This window comes from Odocoileus virginianus, chromosome 6 (genome assembly GCF_023699985.2).
Source record: "Odocoileus virginianus isolate 20LAN1187 ecotype Illinois chromosome 6, Ovbor_1.2, whole genome shotgun sequence".
In the NCBI taxonomy this organism is placed as follows: Eukaryota; Metazoa; Chordata; class Mammalia; order Artiodactyla; family Cervidae; genus Odocoileus; species Odocoileus virginianus.
In genome coordinates this window covers 78921039-78939269 of record NC_069679.1, presented here as the reverse complement: position 1 = coordinate 78939269, position 18231 = coordinate 78921039, and the positions used below count along the sequence as shown (strand labels likewise).

The 18231-nt window shown below is 38.8% G+C and overlaps 1 protein-coding gene across 9 annotated transcripts in view; it reads left to right on the top strand.

Moving 5' to 3' along the window:
* CEP128 (centrosomal protein 128) overlaps positions 1-18231 on the top strand; it is a 484062-nt gene that overhangs the window by 185976 nt on the left and 279855 nt on the right. For all 9 annotated transcript variants that reach the window (XM_070469726.1, XM_070469720.1, XM_070469725.1 and 6 more), the window contains 2 exons: positions 4233-4583; positions 12977-13627. In XM_070469726.1, the coding sequence (XP_070325827.1) occupies positions 4233-4583; positions 12977-13627 (1002 nt within the window). The remainder of the gene's footprint in view (positions 1-4232; positions 4584-12976; positions 13628-18231) is intronic.

Here is an 18231-nt window from a genome sequence, read left to right as displayed (position 1 = left end):
TGCATTTATTAATCCTGTGCCTATTCTTGTTGCTCTGTAATTAACAGAGGATAAATAATGCTGGATTTATTTTAATTTTGGATTCAAAAGAGTTTCTGGAGAAATCTGAAGAATTCCATCTACTCTTGGGTCCTTTGCAAATTTGAGACAATCTAATTGTAACCTTACTTCTGTTTGTCAGTTTTTAAGCATTTGTCTCTTGTTCATTTTCTCTTTTCCTACAGCAGCTATTTCTGACTCTCTGTGCTTAAATACACAAGTCCAGCTCCATTTTTACCCTCCCTCAGTGGAGGTTTACTGTTATTTTAATAGGACTGTCTTTTTGTTAGGAGTTGGGCATCCAGTGAATTTACTTTTTTGATGTGCCAAAATTAAGATGCCTGTAGGATTATCAAGTGTAGAGACTCATTATACAAGTAGATATTGAAAAATTTGGAGTTAAGATCAGTCTGGTTCTGAATTAGGAATCACTTAGATCTCTGTTTACCTACATACTTATTTACCACCAAAGACATTTTATAGATGGAATGATGCTTAATACTAGAAACCTGTACAGTTATCTCTATTTAAAGGCCAGATAGTTGAAGAGGCCCAGGAAAGGAGATTATGAAGGAAAAAGGAGAACTAGTGAGGAGTGTATTATGAAAATAAAGGAGGAAGAGAGGTAGGATTAAGAAGTGATTGTCAGTGTCACATGCAGCAAGGATGGTGGGAAGGATTTATAGAGCCCACTGTATGTGGCTTTAGGTTATCTTTGGGGATCTTGATGAGAGTTATTTTAATTGGGTGGTCAGGCTGGAAACCAGAGCCAGTGAACTGAGAAGTGGATTGGAAATGAAACTGTGGGGCATCAAGTGTGGACTGCTCTTTGCAGGATATTTTAACAGGAAGAGGACATGATGCTAATGAGAAGATCATGTCAGATTGATAAAGGTTTTTTGTTTGTTTCACTTAAAAAATTAGTTTTTTTTTTTTTTTAAAGATGAGAATAGTAGAGTAAAATGATATAGTAAGAAAAGAGAAGGCCTGACAAGTGTAGTAAAGTCCTTGATGGATGTGGAAGGAAGGAACCAAGGTAGGCTGATTTGTCTAAAGAAGAGAGGTCCCTTTCCCTTAACTGCTGGGAAGATTCAGGATGGTACATGTAGGAAATCTGGGGGGTGTCTTGACTAATAGCCTCAGTGTTATTTTTCAGGGGGAGAGCTAGATTATTATGTATGCTACAGTGAGTGAAAAAGCTGGTGGGTTCAGAGAGCGCACACCGGACCAGGTAGGGGCATGCTGAAGAATCTCTGGGCACTGAGGGTGGCTTTCAGCGTCTCTTCACATCCCCTGACATTCATTTGTGATTTTCCTTGGAGGACTCGGTAACCTGATATGGGAAATAGGAGATTTTTTTAGGTCCTACAGAGATGTTTTACTATTCAAGTTCAGTAGTTGAATAGGTCTAAGAGGAGTTTGAGATGTAAGCAGGAGAGTGGCTAAAGTGAAATATTACTTATTTAGGTTAAAGAGCCTGGATCTCAAGTCAGTAAAAGGAATATCATCTCCTCTTGGCAATGAAGAGCAGATGTATTAGGAGAAAAGGGAGCTGGGCAGATGGATAGACAAAGCCAGAGGAGGAGATAATGGGGGGAAAGGGGGTTGGGTATACTCTTACTTCAAAGGTGACGGTTCTAAAAACAACAACAACACTAGGATAGGTCTATAGGAGTGAGTGACTGTAGACACATGGAGTTAGGATCCATCTGGAAGTCTGAAAGCTTAGTAAAGAGTTGAAAACATGGGCTCTGAACTCAGACTGTCTGAGTCTGAATGCTGTGCCCTCACTTGTTAGGTATGTGATCTTGGGCAAGTTCCAAGTGGTGGTTGACTGTCACTCAAATAAAGATAATGAGTGCCTTTAGTTTTGTGGTGGGATTGAGTGAAGTAACTCATATAAAGCATTTGTACTATGCCTTGTACAACTTAACTGCTCAATAAACCTTAGTTGTAGTTGTTGTTGTTATCATTATTGCTGGCTCTGTCTCATTTAGATCACAACTCTTTTTTAAAAATTAATTTATTTTAATTGGAGGCTAATAACTGTACGGTATTGTGGTGGTTTTTGCCATACATTGACATGAATCAGCCATGGATGTACATGTGTCCCCCATCCTGAATCTCCCCCTCCCTCCCTCCCCATCCCCTCCCTCAGGGTCGTCCCAGTGCTCTGACTTTGAGTGCCCTGTTTCATGCATTGAACTTGGACTGGTATAGATCTCAACTTTTATGTCACCGCCTAAGAGAGACTCTCCCCAGCCGCACTGTAAAATATAGACTGGTTCAAATAACTGTCTGTCATATTTTAGCACCTTGTACTATCCACTGTTGTAATTTAGTTTTGGTGTGAATATCTCCCCAGTTAGATTATCATCTTCTTTGGTGTTGAAGCCAGATCTTATTAACCTTTTTATAAACTATGTGCCTAACACATCAGAAGCATAACCACTCTCCCAAGTTTTTGTTGTGGGAGGAAAAATGGGATCTCTCTGTTGATGTAGAAACCACTTGAATACTGCTCGTTTAATAAAGTTGATTTCTGGCCTAGTGGTAAAACTTTTAGATAAGGGCAAAAGGGTAAACCACCATCACTAGGGTTTTCTGGTCTCATTTTAGAATTTTCTGCACAAACAAGTGCACAGTTCTCAATTTACTGTTTTGTTTGGGTGGATAAAGGAGTGACTCATCTCTTCCAAGCTGCGTTGGATTTAGCAAACTGAGCAAATGCAAACCTCTTGTTTTAGAGGCATTATTTATATGTTGCTGCCATAATGTTAAATCATGACTTTAATCATGAGAGAAATTATATTTAACTTGATTTGAGCCACAGTTGAGGGATGCTGAATCTGGAACTGATAATCTGCTGTTAGAGGAGGTTTTCAAATGTTTCTAGTCTGTTTATAGGTGCTTCAGTACAATGTATATTTTATTGTTTGTGCAGCTCACAGTCATTTTAGCTTCCTGAACCCAATCTTACTTGAACATAAGACCTTTTCGTGTTACTTTTATAACCACAAGTATTTGAAACTAAAGGCTCAGAAGGAGCAGCTTACATTGTAGGCACTTGTTTCTGAATTTCTCACTGACTTCCAGAGCTTTACAAGAGTGGCTTAACTGTCAACAATGATAACATTCTTTTAAGTGTATAAAATGTTATATAATGTACTCTGATTTTTGAAGTTAAAAATCAGTATTTGCTCACTCTTCTCAAATTAAAAATATATTTGAATTATGATTTAGCGTAAGTTCCAAGTGTGTTATTGACCAACTCTGGTTTGGGAAGGGGGCATCCCTGGTGGCTCAATTGGTGAAGAATCTGTCTGCCAGGGCCGGAGAAACTGGTTCCCTCCTGGGTCAGGAAGATCCCCTGGAGAAGGAAATGGCACTCCGCTCCAGTGTTCTTGCCGGGGAAATCTCATGGACTGAGGAGCCTGGCGGGCTAGAGTCCGTAGGGTCGCAAGAGTTGGACCTGATTTAGTGACTAAACCACTGCTTACTGCTGGTTTAGAGAAAGTAGATTTTAAGAGTTTGAGTTCTTTTCTTGAATAGGTAAGTATTCCACGTAAATTTAAGTTTATAAATTGAAAATCTGTCCTTCATTGATTTGTATAAGCTTGACATAGTTTATCAACTTATAGCATTATGTATTTCCAGTCAAATAACCTGTCTATAAGTAATTTATCACATTTAAACGGACTTTCACATTACAGTATTGTCTATACTGGTGCTTCTGTCATCAATGTTCTTTTTTTTTTGTTACAGATTTTTATTTTATTTTCACAAAATTTTATTTGCTGTCAGAAAGTGAAGCATTATGTATGATGGCATATAATTGCTCTGACAATCTGACAAATTCTAAAGCATTGACATTTCTTTCATTATACAAGACACTAGATTCTTACAAAAGTAATGCATGTTTTTCTCATCAACAAGGCTTTCCGTTTTAGTGACAGTCAATTGGGAAAAAAAACATATTTTCCCTTCTTAATAATGAAGTAGTCTAAAAATGAAAATATTTTTTATAATTGAAATTATTCTCAATTAATATGATCATGAGATACATGGAAAAGGATCATATTTTCTAGTTGGATTGCTAATTTGATGACATTAGTGATTCCTGTTTGATGATATATTACACATCCAATGTTAACAAGAACATGTTCCTGATCCTTCACATGCTTTATTCCTAGAATTTAACCCATGAATTGGAGAACAGGGAAAAACAGCAGTTGGAGATGTTGGATGAACTGAAGGAGATCCAGAAGCACTTTGAGACGTGTGACGCCAAACACAAGCGAGCTGACCTGCAGATCACGAAGCTGACTCAGCACGCCGAGGAGGCCACCAAGCAGGCTGAGCAGTACCTTCTGGAGCTCCAGCAGTCTGAGGGCCTGAGACAGGAGGCAGAGAAGAGGAGAGAGGAGCTGAAGCTGAAAGCCCAGGAGTCCATTAGGCAGTGGAAGCTTAAGCATAAGAAGATAGAACGTGCGCTGGAGAAGCAATCTGAAAGTCTCCATCAACTGTCAGACAAGAATAATCAGGTACAAAAGCCACATTCCTGAGGAATGATTTCTGCTGTGACCAACCATTCACTCATTTGTCCTTTGAACAAACTCTTGAGTTTCTGTGCTGTGTGTGTAATCTATCAAGAGCTTCTTGACAGAAGAGTCTCTATGTCTTGACTGTCTCAAGGTACACAGATAAAATCTTTGTACAGCCTTTGTAGTAGTTTAACATTCTGTGTCTTTGCAGAGTTAATTCTTAAAACAGATCCACTCTTCTCCTCTATTTTAGCTTTTAGTTTCCTAGTACTCCCCATGCTAAGTTGCTCAGTCATGTCTGATTCTTTGTGAACCCATGGACTCTAGCCTGCCAGGCTCCTCTGTCCATGGGAGTGGATTGCTATGCCCTAATTTGAAATTATTCTTTAATATCCAAATGGAAGAAAATCATGAAATCTTCCTTAATATCACATGTCTTTTCCTCCAGTGAATGTATTTTAAAATCTCATTTATTTGTATATCTCAACTTCAGTATTGGTTGGAAAGCAGCATTTAAGATGCAGTCATTACTACTGGACCATTTTCTGGCAGCAGCTGTAATTTTAGTTAAGTGAGTAACATTGATAATCTCACTGAGCAGTATTGTCAGATCTCAAGCCTCTTGAAGACTTTTGTGCTCCTTTGATAGCAACAGAAAGCATTTCATTGATCTGTGTATGCATTTAACGTCATCTTTTCTCTTCTATAATCAGTTATTTTAAATGGATTTTATGCTCCTGTGTTGATTCTCAACTGTATCTTTGCATTGAATTAAACCCAGATGTTTATAAGATAATAAGCAGGAAAGTCATGATTGATTTTTATCCATGTTTAGTCTTGGTTTATCACTTCTGCATTGTCATTTGTCACTTGTCAAGAACTCTGATTGTTTCAGAAGAAGAATCATTTGGATAAGTTGACTTTCTTTCAAAAGAAAGCAAAATGTAGGGCAATTACACCTATAAAATCAATTGTCAGCACTTAAGAATGATAGATGCTTATTTCATGACAGATGAGCTGTCATGGACACGATGCTTTCATTTTTACATACGAATTTCTTAGACATATAAAAGATGGAGGAAGTGATCACTTTGCACTGACTGTGGAATGCTTTTCACTTTAACCCACCTGACACTTAATAGGTGACTCATTGCCCCAAGGTAAAGCCCTTCTGAAGCTTTCAGACTTGAATGTGAATTGATTTGATCCCAGGAAATTGGTCTACTTTGATTATTCTGTTGTCAGCCTGGTTTGGCAATTGGTTCAATGAGAGAAAAGAGGGGTTGGGGAAATTGATTGATTGAGAGCCATCTGGGGATTTTGCTTAATGAGAGGAAATTTAGAAGGGTCCATGTCATCAGACAGTATCCTAATCCAGGAGAGTTTTTTCAATTGAGCTTTTTAGAATATTAAAAATTATTAAACAATCACTTCCCAGAATACTCCTGCTAAAGTTATTTTTATCACTTAGCATTGCTAATGATAAGCAGAGAAGTAGTTTTAAAGTGATTGCCACAGTTAGGGTAGTATTACAATTATCACAGCAGGCATTGTAATTTCCACTTTAAAAGCCTTAAAAATTAATGCAGCATGTCACAGTTAGAGCAATGGTTAATCAAAGAAGGGTAACAGATATTTTACTGCAAATTCAAGTGTCCAGTAAGTCTGTGATACGGAAATACATTGTAAATAACTTTGGAAAAAGTATATCTTTAATACCTTCCTGAATAATGCCTCTGAAGAATATTTAATTTTGAATAAAACAGAAAACCACCTTAGGGCAGTAGTAAGACAGTCTACTCATTTTTTGTTGTTTTTTTAGGACTAATTGCTTTCCAAAAGTGACTCCAGGATATATTTGGAAGTGTATGTTAAAGTAAAAATGATACTGGTTTACAAATACAGTATGTTATAGTTTAGAGAATGAATTAATTGTTTAATAAGTAACTTTATTGAGCCCTTTCATATGCTCAACAGATGCAGTCTTTGCACTTTCAAAATAGTTCCTTGCCTCCTTCCATCTATCTTTTTCCAGGTTCACTTATTTTCTGCTTTAAGATGTGCCACTTAAAAATTCATTAGAAAGCCCAAAGCTTTTATTCTCATAACTGTTGCTCTTATTTTTTCCCCCTGCTTTTTACATTGCATTGTGGAATCTTGGTAAGATGTCAGATGTATATCATATTACAAAACGGCTTCATTATTGAAGAATATGACACAGCAAACAAATAGCATATCATTGCAGAAAAAATCCAGATGGGCCAGTATGTATACATTCCTTAAAAGACACTGACATGAATGTTTACATCAGGGAATCATGATATTCTTCAGAGATATATAGATGGCCTAACATTCTATCGATATATATAACATTCAATTGAAGACCCAGCATTCTACTGATATAAATAATCATCAAGAATTGTGATATTTTTGCCTTTTTTTCTTTTAAAGTGCTTTTGAAGTCATTGGTTTTTTATATGTGCTTTAAAAATAATAAGAAAAAATACTTCAGTTTGGGTTTTGATCATCATGTATGCTTTTCTCAATGTTTCCAAATTCATGTTTTTTTTTTTTTTCTTCTTAACACGGATAATGGGAATGATTCTTAGGTTTTGTTTTGTCTTGTTTTCTCTTATTGAATTGGCAGGATAATTGACTTGCCCATGTATTGAGCTTTTTCCTTGATAATATTTGACTTCGAGAATCTTAAATTGCCATCTTTTCCTTCTGTGTATTGCTTTCATGCTGAGGGAAATAAAAGAACTGTATGTAATATATCTATCTTTTCAAATGTGAATTTCTTAATGGTTGAAAAGTAAGGAGGATCAGTGCTAAAGTGCACACTTTTAAAATGTTTATGCAGTCCTGTCATAAGCAATTTAAGAAAGGCTAGAGTACTGATATGTTAGTATAACCCAGCAGTCTCTGCATGTTTCCTTCTGTGCAGAAAATTAACTTTTGTTTTCTTTAAAAATTTTTCTTGTCTACCTTTTGGTTCCCTAAAAAAAAGAAAAAAACTGTACATACTTGATAGTCAGGCCTTTGAGGAGTTGATTAATGTTCCAATAAATCACCATGGTTTTAAGCAGTGTCATTCCTTTGGGGTCACACCAGACATTTTCAATCCTTCTTTCATTATCTCCCGCTATAGCTCTTCTTCAATGGAAACAGTGCTCGGTTAGAACATTCCCTTCCCATTTCTCCTGACTGCTACTTATGTCTCCATTAAGCCTCCACTTTTCTCAAGAATTTTCACACCTGGCTTCCCTTCGACCTGTTTCATTACATATGATTTTGCTATTATCTTTGGTGATCTCCAAGTTTAAGTCAGCAGCCCATTGGACTCTGTGTTTTTATATTTCACTAGCTTCCTGTTGTATAGTGACCTTCCAATCACTGCAGCTAATTTCTATGGCTAAACTTTGTCATCATCTATAATTTGTGTTCAGATCTTATAGTTCTAAAATTTCAGTCTCTGATTATCCACATTACTTTTATTCCTTTTTCCTCTTTTAAGTATTACCATCAGATTTTCATCTTCCCACGTTTCATTGGTTGACCAGCTGTTTCTTGGAATCAGTTTTTTTCCCTCTCAGAGTGGACTTCACGAAAAGCTAATCTGGTGACATGTCCACTGGCATCTTCAGTTTCTTAACTTCCACCCCACACATTTTGTTGGTCTTCAATCTGGGATCTACCTAACTCTCTACCTATTCTGTTGCTGCTCTTGAGTGGTGCCAGCAAAACTTACATAGAATATCATGTATATTGGCTCCTGTAGTGGTCTTGGTTTCCTCCCCGATCCCAGCCCAATTCATTCCATCGCATTACAAAAATTAATGTAGACCAATTGCTAGGCATCTAGCCCTCTTCTGATCAAGAACTATTCTTCATCTGAAGGATGAACTATGAAGGCTGTTGGGGAGCTTCTGATAAATTTTACTCATTCCTAAAAAAGATACACTAGGAGGGAGTTGTCTTCCTTCTCTGAACATTATTGTGTTTGACTGTGATGCCAGAAATGGCTGGGGCTGAGATTAGGCGATGATCCTGAGAATGAAACCTCATTAGGAGGGAAGGTATTGCTGAACGTGATTCAGAGCAGTGGACCTAGAGCTCTGACCTGCTGTGTCTGGAGCAGTTCTGCTTGGAATGATGGTAAATCACCTTGTAGTTTAAGCTCGCTTGAATTGGAGTTTTCTCTTACTTGCAGCAGAAAAACATTCAAGCTAATATGAAACATCAATACTAGGAGTAAGGAGCTGTAAGTCAACAAACCTAAAATGATTGACTTAAGTGGAGAAGTAGGATGAGAACTGGGATTATCAGACTTTTCTCAAGGGAAGGCTGGAAAACCGCACCATGCTATTGGCCGTAGTAACTGAGCCGTTAGAAGTCATGCCTTTGGGTCTTGATGATGTGCTTCAGGGGATGGTATTACATGACCAGTAGGTAAGTGACTTTGGGCTTCCCTTGTCGCTCAGCTGATAAAGAATCTGCCTGCAATGTGGGGGACCTAGGTTCGATCCTTGGGTTGGGAAGATCCCCTGGAGAAGGTAAAGACTACCCACTCCAGTATTCTGGCCTGGAGAATTCCTTGGACTGCATAGTCCATGGGGTTGCAAAGAGTCAGATATGACTGAGGAGCTTTCACTTCACTTCAGGAAAACTTTAGATGTTGGAGTCTGTTGTGTGGTTATTGGAGCCATTAGAAAACTCTCAGAAGAGAACGATAACCACAGGTTGAAACTGGCCTGTCTGAAAGCAGAGAGAAAGATCTTGGGGCATTGGGAGACTGAAAATCGCCATCTTTAGCCCATATTTACTGAGTCTGATAATTTGGAGTCTTTCAGAGTTGGAAAAGCCAAATTGTCTATCCATGCTAAAGTTAGTCCAAGTAAGAGAGGGAGGTAGGACATTTAGCAGAAATTTAAATGAGGTAAAAAAAACAAGCCTGATTTCTCAGGCCCAGGCACATCTACTCAAGCATTTCTGGCCAAAGGAGACCCAAGTCCATTGTTTTGAATTCCCTCAAGATAAAGGTTATTCAACTGAGGGCCCCCAGGAATCTCCCAGATACTGAGGTGGTGGTTAAGACACTGACATTTTCAGACTCGGAGTCAATGTCTAGACACATCTTGGGCTATAGCTACTAGCCAAGCATTAACCAAAAGAAAATAGAAGTTACTTAGCTTTTAGTACGTATATTGCCAAAGAAACTCCAAACTTGACCAACATAGTCTGGGACTGTCTGCTCTAAGGCTGTCATTGCTGTCCTGAATTGATGTAACACTTGGAACACTGAAGGTGAGGGCAAAACCCGGAGAGTTGTAGCTTGGCAGGATCTGAGTTTTGAAGGACTCTTCTTGAAACACCCCATCCTGCTCTTCCCATCGTGTGACAAAAATAAATATGGTATTTTGCAATCATAGACATTTTATCTGCTACAACTTCATCTTGAATACATGATTTTTACTGATATCTTCAGGGCTTCATGGAAGTCTCTTAACTCAAGGCCAGGGGCCTATGTTATCTGTTCCAAAGGTTAATCACTATGTTTAAGCCACCCTCCCTTATTCTCGGGTCCCTCCTTATGTTATCCTTACAGCCAAGACTGGATTCTGTCAGTTTTGTCTTCTTTAATGTGGTACATAGAGTGACCTCCCAAAGATACCTCAGCCTAGATTCCAGAAGCTGAGAATATGGGTGAAATTTCAATGCCATGATGATGTTATATGGCACAATGTTGATTTTAAGATGAGGAGATTATCTGAAAGGGCCTAGTCTAATCACAGGAGCCCTTAAAAGCAGATAAATCTTTCTGATTGTTGGGAGAAGGGGAAGTCAGAGGGATTCAAAACTTGAGAAGGATTCGGTGTGGAATGTTACTGGCTGCGGAGACAGAGGAGTCCATAATCCAAGGAGTGCGAGTGGCTTTAATTTTATTTTTTTTTCCATTTATTTTTATTAGTTGGAGGCTAATTACTTTATAGTATTGTAGTGGTTTTTGCCATACATTGACATGAATCAGCCATGGATATACATGTATTCCCCATCCCGATCCCCCCTCCCACCTCCCTCTCCACCCGATCCCTCTGGGTCTTCCCAGTGCACCAGCCCCGATCACTTGTCTCATGCATCCAACCTGGGCTGGTGATCTGTTTCACACTTGATAATATACATGTTTCGATGCTGTTCTCTCTAAACATCCCACCCTTGCCTTCTCCCACAGAGTCCAAAAGTCTGTTCTGTACATCTGTGTCTCTTTTTCTGTATTGCATATAGGGTTATCATTACCATCTTTCTAAATTCCATATATATGCATTAGTATACTGTATTGGTCTTTATCTTTCTGGCTTACTTCACTCTGTATAATGGGCTCCAGTTTCATCCATCTTATTAGAAATGATTCAAATGAATTCTTTTTAATGGCTGAGTAATATTCCACAGTGTATATGTACCACAGCTTCCTTATCCATTCGTCTGCTGATGGGCATCTAGGTTGCTTCCATGTCCTGGCTATTATAAACAATGCTGTGATAGCTTTTAGAAGCTCAGAAAAACATCTGGCCTAAAGCTAGCAAAGTTAACAGGGATCCATGTCCTAGGTGCACAGAACTAAATTTTGCCAGCACCATGAATGAGCTTGGAAGTAGATTCTCCCTCAGAGCCTCCAGATAAGAGCCCAGGTTAGCTGACATCTTGATTTTAGCATCAGGAGATGGAAGGCAGAATTGCTTGCCAGGATTGACAACCTATGGAAACAGTGAGATAATAGATGGGTGGTGTTGTTTTAAGCCACGAAATTTGTTGGAATTTGCTACACTGCAATAGAAAAGGAATACATTTGCCCTTGTTTAGTCACTCAGTCATGTCCAACTCTTTTTCGACCCCATGGACTATAGCCTACCAGGCTCCTCTGTCCGTGGGATTTCTCAGGCAAGAATACTGGAGTGGGTTGCCATTTCCTTCTCCAACATCCGCCCTTAGGCTTATGATTATTTCTAGCCATTTTTCCTGCCTTAAATTCTCTCTGAAGTGAACTCTTTCCTCTGTGTTCTAGAGACTTTTCAATCCGGAACAGTACTTTATCAGTGAACCCCTCTCTTCACAGTTTTGATCACTATCTTGCATAAGTACCCCCCCCCCCCACCCCGAGACTCCTGGTTTCTCCTTAAACTTAAATCCCACCCCCTCTCTTTACTTCCTCCTTCCCAGTTGTCTTTATCACAACCCTATGATGTAGCTTTTATTATCTTTATAAAGATAAGCATTTCTTTAAGGCCATAGAACTACTTATGCCTGGGCTGAGAATCCAGTTCTCCTGGTCAGAGCTCAGCTGCTTAATCACTCCCTTTTATTATTTCTCATGTTAGCTTCATGCTGTTTCTCCCTGTTAGAAATTTGAGGAGACCATTTTTTTTGAAGTGATGGACTCATTTTATCATGAATTGTTTCACATTGAGGTGCAAAATATAAAGTATAAAAATGTCTTAAAGTATTTGCATTTTAACTCATTTCTAATTCTAAAATGAGAATCTTAATCCCCCCCCGCCCACCCTGGGTTCAAACTATGGTAGGCATCAGCAAACAGGTACAGAGATGGTATTGGTGTCAGTGTTGGGGGAGAGGAGACAGTTTCAGCTTCCTTAGCTGTTGGCTTTTTCGTTTGCACTGATGGACGGTGAGGATTAAAGGGTTAGTTCTTGGCCTTTGTCCCTGAGCAATAGCCCTAACCCCCAAAGAGGCTGGCAGAGGGTGGTGGCCTTTTGGTCCTTTGACTTTTCTCATGAGTCCCTTCCCAACCTTTCCAACTCTTAAATTAACCTTATTTCTACCTTTATTGAACTTAAAGATCTCTGCGTTACATACTGGCGTGTTTCTTGTCACTGTGTGTTTCTTGGCACTAATCAAATCACATTATTTGATTAACGGTGACTGATCGAACCAAAACCTTTCTATATCTACGTTCTTCTTCACGTTATCTTCCCTATCTGTTTTGAGGTTTCTCCTTTTAAAATGTGTGCCATTGAAATGCAAATCATTGTTATTTTAAGTAACATTGTATTATTTTAACCTCTGGTAAATAATAACTGGAGTCTTTTTCTCCCGTTCTGCTCAATTTTATCTTAGCTCTAAGTAATTATTTATGATCATGGATGGATGCATTTTGGTGATGAAAACCTGAAACATATATCTCAATGTGGTACTACTTAAGAGCAACTGTATTTTTCTAGCCTAAAAAAGTATTTTTTATTTAAAACCAGGAAAAATACAAAGTATTTTTTTTTATGAAATTTTCTTCTCCTTGTGGCTTAAATTTTATTTTGTTTTCTGGCAGTGTATATGGTGAATTTTACAGTAATTTTTGCTTTCTGTTTCTAATCTGATAGATTTTAAAAGAAAAGGATGAACTGAAAGGCCAGCTTTATGCAGCACTGCAACAAATAGAGAGTCTTCGAAAGGAATTAAACGATGTGCTGACCAAGCGTGCCCTTCAAGAGGAGGAGCTTCATTGTAAGGAGCAGAAGCTAAGTGACGTTACGTCTCATCAAGCTGATCTTGAACTGGAAGTCAAGGATTCCCTGGATACCATCCATAGGCTAGAAAGTGAATTGAAAAAGCAGAATAAGATTCAAAGCCAGTTGAAAGCTGAGAAAGCTCACCTGGAGGAACAGATTGCAGAGCTGAAGGAGAGCCAGGCCAAGGACAAAGCTCAACTTCTTGAGATGCAAGAGGCCATCAAGGACTTGAGTGCCATCCGGGCAGACCTCGCAAATAAATTGGCGGAGGAACAAAGAGCCAGGAAAGAGGCCCTCAAGAACCTTTCTGACCTCAGGACACAAGCAGAATCTAAAGATGAGGAAACAGCTACAATCATTACTCAGTTAAAGCTCGAAAGAAACATTCACCAGAGGGAGCTGGAAGATCTCACATCATCTTTGCAGAGTGTGAAAACCAAACACGAACAAAATATCCAGGAGCTGATGAAGCACTTCAAGAAGGAAAAGAGTGAGGCTGAGAATCATATTAAGACCCTGAAGGTACCTGCGCTGAGTTATCCTGATGATACTGGAGGAAATTTTCTGGTGGCTCATGAAGTTAATAAAGCGTAAACTTTTAGAGATTGTTCTGTATTCCCAAGCACTGAAGGGGAGATAAAACTAACAATAAAGAGGCGTATTCGTGCCTGTTCAGCCAGGTTGGAATGAGTTATAGCGGCCACCTGGGAGCACCTATTGCAGAGGACTGAAACCCTTTAAAAAGAACATTTAGCTATTCGGGGAGTTCAGGAGAGGCAGACAGAGGTGGCAGTAAGTCATGGACCTGAAACGTGCCCTCATTCAACATTTATGATCTTCTAAAATATAAAAGGCAAAGACTTGTCAAGGCCATAGAAGTTATAACCATGGCCCCTATTAGTATGGTAACTAAAGAGGATTGGCCTATGAGTTTTGTAAACCCAAGGCTTTTTGAGATTTACCCCTTCTTTTCCAAGTCAGAATTACCTGGGTACATGCATAATTGAGATCTTGGATTTGAGGAAGTATGTCTAAGATGTATATATCATTATACTAGCATTTATCACATGCAGGGGAATCATCTCATAACATGATTGTCAGGAGTGTGATAAATCTATCCCCCCTTCCTGCTTTAGTTTTTCTCTAGAGCATGCATCATCATATGATATAGATTTCATACTATTTATTTTTTAATCTCCTTTTATTAGTATGAAAACTCCATGAGGATTGGGATTTGACTCTTGTTTATAACTATATCCCTAGTGCCCAGTTCCTGGAACATTAAAAATATCTGTTGAATAGGTGAATACATGCATAAATCTGTACAGATTAATTATATTTTTTCTCAAAACTCCTTGAAATGCAACTATCATAAAAATGCTTATGATAAAGATGAAATTATTAACTATAATTAAGCTGTACTTGTAGAATGTTTTCAGCTAATTTATTAATTCTTCTTTGGTCCTATTTAGTCTACTGGCAGTAGTGAATTTGGGGTTATTTAAGTTGGGGTGGGCAGAGCAGAATGGAAGCTGGAAGAAATAGATAAGAGGCTTGCATTCTATTTCATGTAACCTAAGACACTATCATTTGTAAGGTGGATCATTGCTCTATGCTTAGGAAAAAAAATTATGCCTCTGAAAACATGACATGCTATCAATTGTAAGATAACATCCCAAGACAGAGAAGGTAAAATGTGAAAAAAGTGTATCTTTTGATTTTGGTGAAGTATGGCATAATAATCTTTCAGTGTTGGTGAGTCCATAAGCAAAAGTAGAATCAGAGATATAGAGAAGAGAATACACACATATATATATATGAATACATATATAAAAAATAAAATACATATCATCATATATTGATTGGTTGGTTGTGACAATAATAATACTAGCAGACATTTTTTCAGCACTTAGGTTGTGCTGGTTTTATTACTGTAAGAACCTTATGTGTGTTAGTCAATTCATACATTATCTCTGTAGATTGTGTGATATTAATTCCTCTCCAATGAAGAAATTCAGATGTGAGAAGTAACTTTTCCAAGGTCTTACAGTGGAGAGTAATAGAGATAGGGCTTGAACTAAGGTAGTCAGATACTTGAGTTCTTAACTACTTTGCTGTACTGGAAAAGGTTTAGACTCTAGACTGGCTGGGTTTGGTTTTGGGTGACTAGATAGATAATGAAGCTGTTTGTCAAGATGGATAATATAGACAGAGCAGCATATTTGGAGAGAGTGGTAATGTCAAATCCAGCTTCTTAACATGTTGAGTTAGGGGGAAGAGACCTTAAACCCAATCATGAAAGTCTAGGTGGAACAGTTTAGTATGTAATGGGTTAGAAGTTGAGGAGTAACTTGAGATTCAAGTTAAATATTTGGGAGTCAGTAATCCATTGTTGGTAGTTGAAATCACAGGGTTTGGATGACATTATGCAAGGAAAAAGAAGAGGATGGAATTCTAGAACACCGCTGTTTAAGGGAAGAGTCGAGTAAACTGTGAAAGAGTTCCTAGGGAATACAGAACAAAGAAGCACGTGTGACACAGGAGGAGAACCAGAGGAGAACCAGAATAGAACGGTATCTTGTAAACCTAAGCAGGACATTTTAGAAGAGTATAGCCGTGAGTGTCAGTGTGGCAGACAGGCTAAAAGATGAACTAAATAATGTGTTCGTTTCATTTGTCACAGATGGGGGGAGAAGGCCTGTGGTTAGATGTGAGGGGCTGGACCAATAACAGAGTGGATAGATTTCAGCAGGAGACAGGGCATATCTTCCTCTGAAGGTTCTGAAAGAGCTCAGTAAGCTTGGGAAGGTCGATAGGGATGGACTTGGATTGGTGATGTGAATCTCGCGTAGAGCAGCTGTGCAGTGAGTTGTTCGTGGTGGTGAAGGCTGGTACCAACCGCACGAGGCCAGTCTGGGAGCAGGTGATGTGCTGCCACGTGGCTACCACTGAAGTGTCAGGGACAAAGGAGGGAGAGAGTGGAGGGAAAGGAATCGATGACTGCAGGCTGCTTGTTTGGTAGGAGTTCCTCGACTGGAGCTTCGATTTTCAGAGTTGAGGTCCAGGCGAGTGGTAATGCAGTGGGTTGCCATTGTGGAATATGGGTGAAAGTGGTTGGAAGAGAACAGATCAAATAACTTTGATGTTAGTTTGTTGGGTAGATATTTCCATGTTTATGATGCTGTTGCGAAGGTGTTAATGGGTCATATGCCAAAAACATCAGTGAAGAGGATGACTGGTTGGTTGGCTACTGCTAACAAGGAAGGCAGAGTTGAAATAGTGTGAATCTCAAAGGAAGGTGGCGTTTTTCCCGAGGATGCATATATCATGATTTGTTATGTCATGAATTGAGAAATGGTTCTTTCAAGGAACTTTCAGTTTTCCTGGGAATGTTGAAACTGCACCCTCTTTTTCTTCTTGCTATGACTGACGTATTTTATATTCTTATCATCACTATATAGTTGTGTGATAAACGTGCATTCCAGTAGGAGCTGGTAATAATTTAATCAGTTCTTGCAGATTCAAGATCAGCTGTGTAAAAACATCATTCTCACGTTGTATTGATAATATGGTTTCTTGAGAGGGAGGTGAAGTCAGGAGGTACAGCCTGCTTGACAGAAACTGCATTTGCCCCTGGACGCCTTGGCACATGAACAGTATAGCATGCGTCATAGTAGCAAATGGATTTCAAGCTGCTGTTTGGACTGTGGAGGCATGAGACACAGCTCTGAGGAGCCTCCCTACTTCCCCCTCAGTCTCTCTTTCTACCCCCAACTCCTCCCTTTCAGCCTTCAGATACCACCTGTGTTGCCTCTTTAGATCGCTGATCCGAGTATATCACTTTCTGCTCAGAAACCTTCAAAACCCATTACTATCTCTGGAACAAAGTCTCAGATCTAGTCTAGTCCTCCCTGATGTGGTCCCACCTGAGCTGTTCACACTTGGAGCCTTTTTCTGTTCCCCAGCGGGCCTCACACAAAGGGAAAACCATTTCCTGCTCCAACTTCTCATTGCCTGCTCTTCATTCGGATTGTCTTTTCCCCCAGTCTGCCCGAGGAAAAGGGCTGCCTAACCTTTCAAGGCCCAGTTAATTTTTTACGTCTCTTACAGATTCACTGAAAAGTGAAAGTGAAGTCACAGATTTACTGAAGATGGCTGTGTCTCAACTGAGGTTGAGATAAATCTCTTGCTCCTCTGTTTCCGTAGCTGTCTGTGGGTACCACTAGTACTGCATGTTTAGGTTGCCTTATATTTTGGTGTGTTTCGGGTATATTCATACCTCTCCAGAGGGACAGGCAGCAGGTATTAGCTGCTTACATTTTTTTTTTTTTTCTTTTTTAGTTTGTTTTTAATTTGGAAGACTGAGATGAGGGATTTTGTAGTCACTCTTTAATGTGGTACAAAAGCAGCAGCATATGTGCTTAAAAGGAGACCAGGGATTGTGAGAGCTCAGTACTGTTCTCTTAAACCGAAATCACCCATGAGGGCCAACCCCACCTCATGCTGTTTTATTAATATAATCCTGTACTTTTGACTCATTTGTATTAATTAAAAGTAGTTTATAGTAGTGGCCATCATCAAAGATTTAATATATCGAGTTACGTACTAGAGGGCTATAGATAAGTAGCTCTGTAAATGTTGTATTTGTCTTTTGGTTTCACCTTAATTTATCACTTTTTCTGAGTCTAGTAAGTGCTGATACATTACCCATATTTTTTTTCTCTGCACAAATTATATACTTTTTTCCCATCAAGACCTACCCTTCTCATGCCTATTTTTTGAATTTAAATGTAAAATATTTTAATGAAACACTCTTGCTGCTATTAATATTTGAAGGCTGTTTGAAGGTTATTTGAAGGCTATTATCACCTCATGATGATTTCAACAAAGATGATTTTGTAGAGCCTTACTGGGATCAGAAGACCAAGAGTAGAGTTGTGTATTTTTGCCATTTGCTGGCCATATGATCTTTGTCAGGTTACTTAACCTCTTTGTACTTCATCAGTAGAATGGGAACAGTCACGTCTTTCTCTCTCACAGGGTTTTTGTGAGTGACATCACTGTGTAAACCCTAAAATGAAATGTAAACATAATAATGAGACCACCAAAAGAAGTAAGTTCTTCGT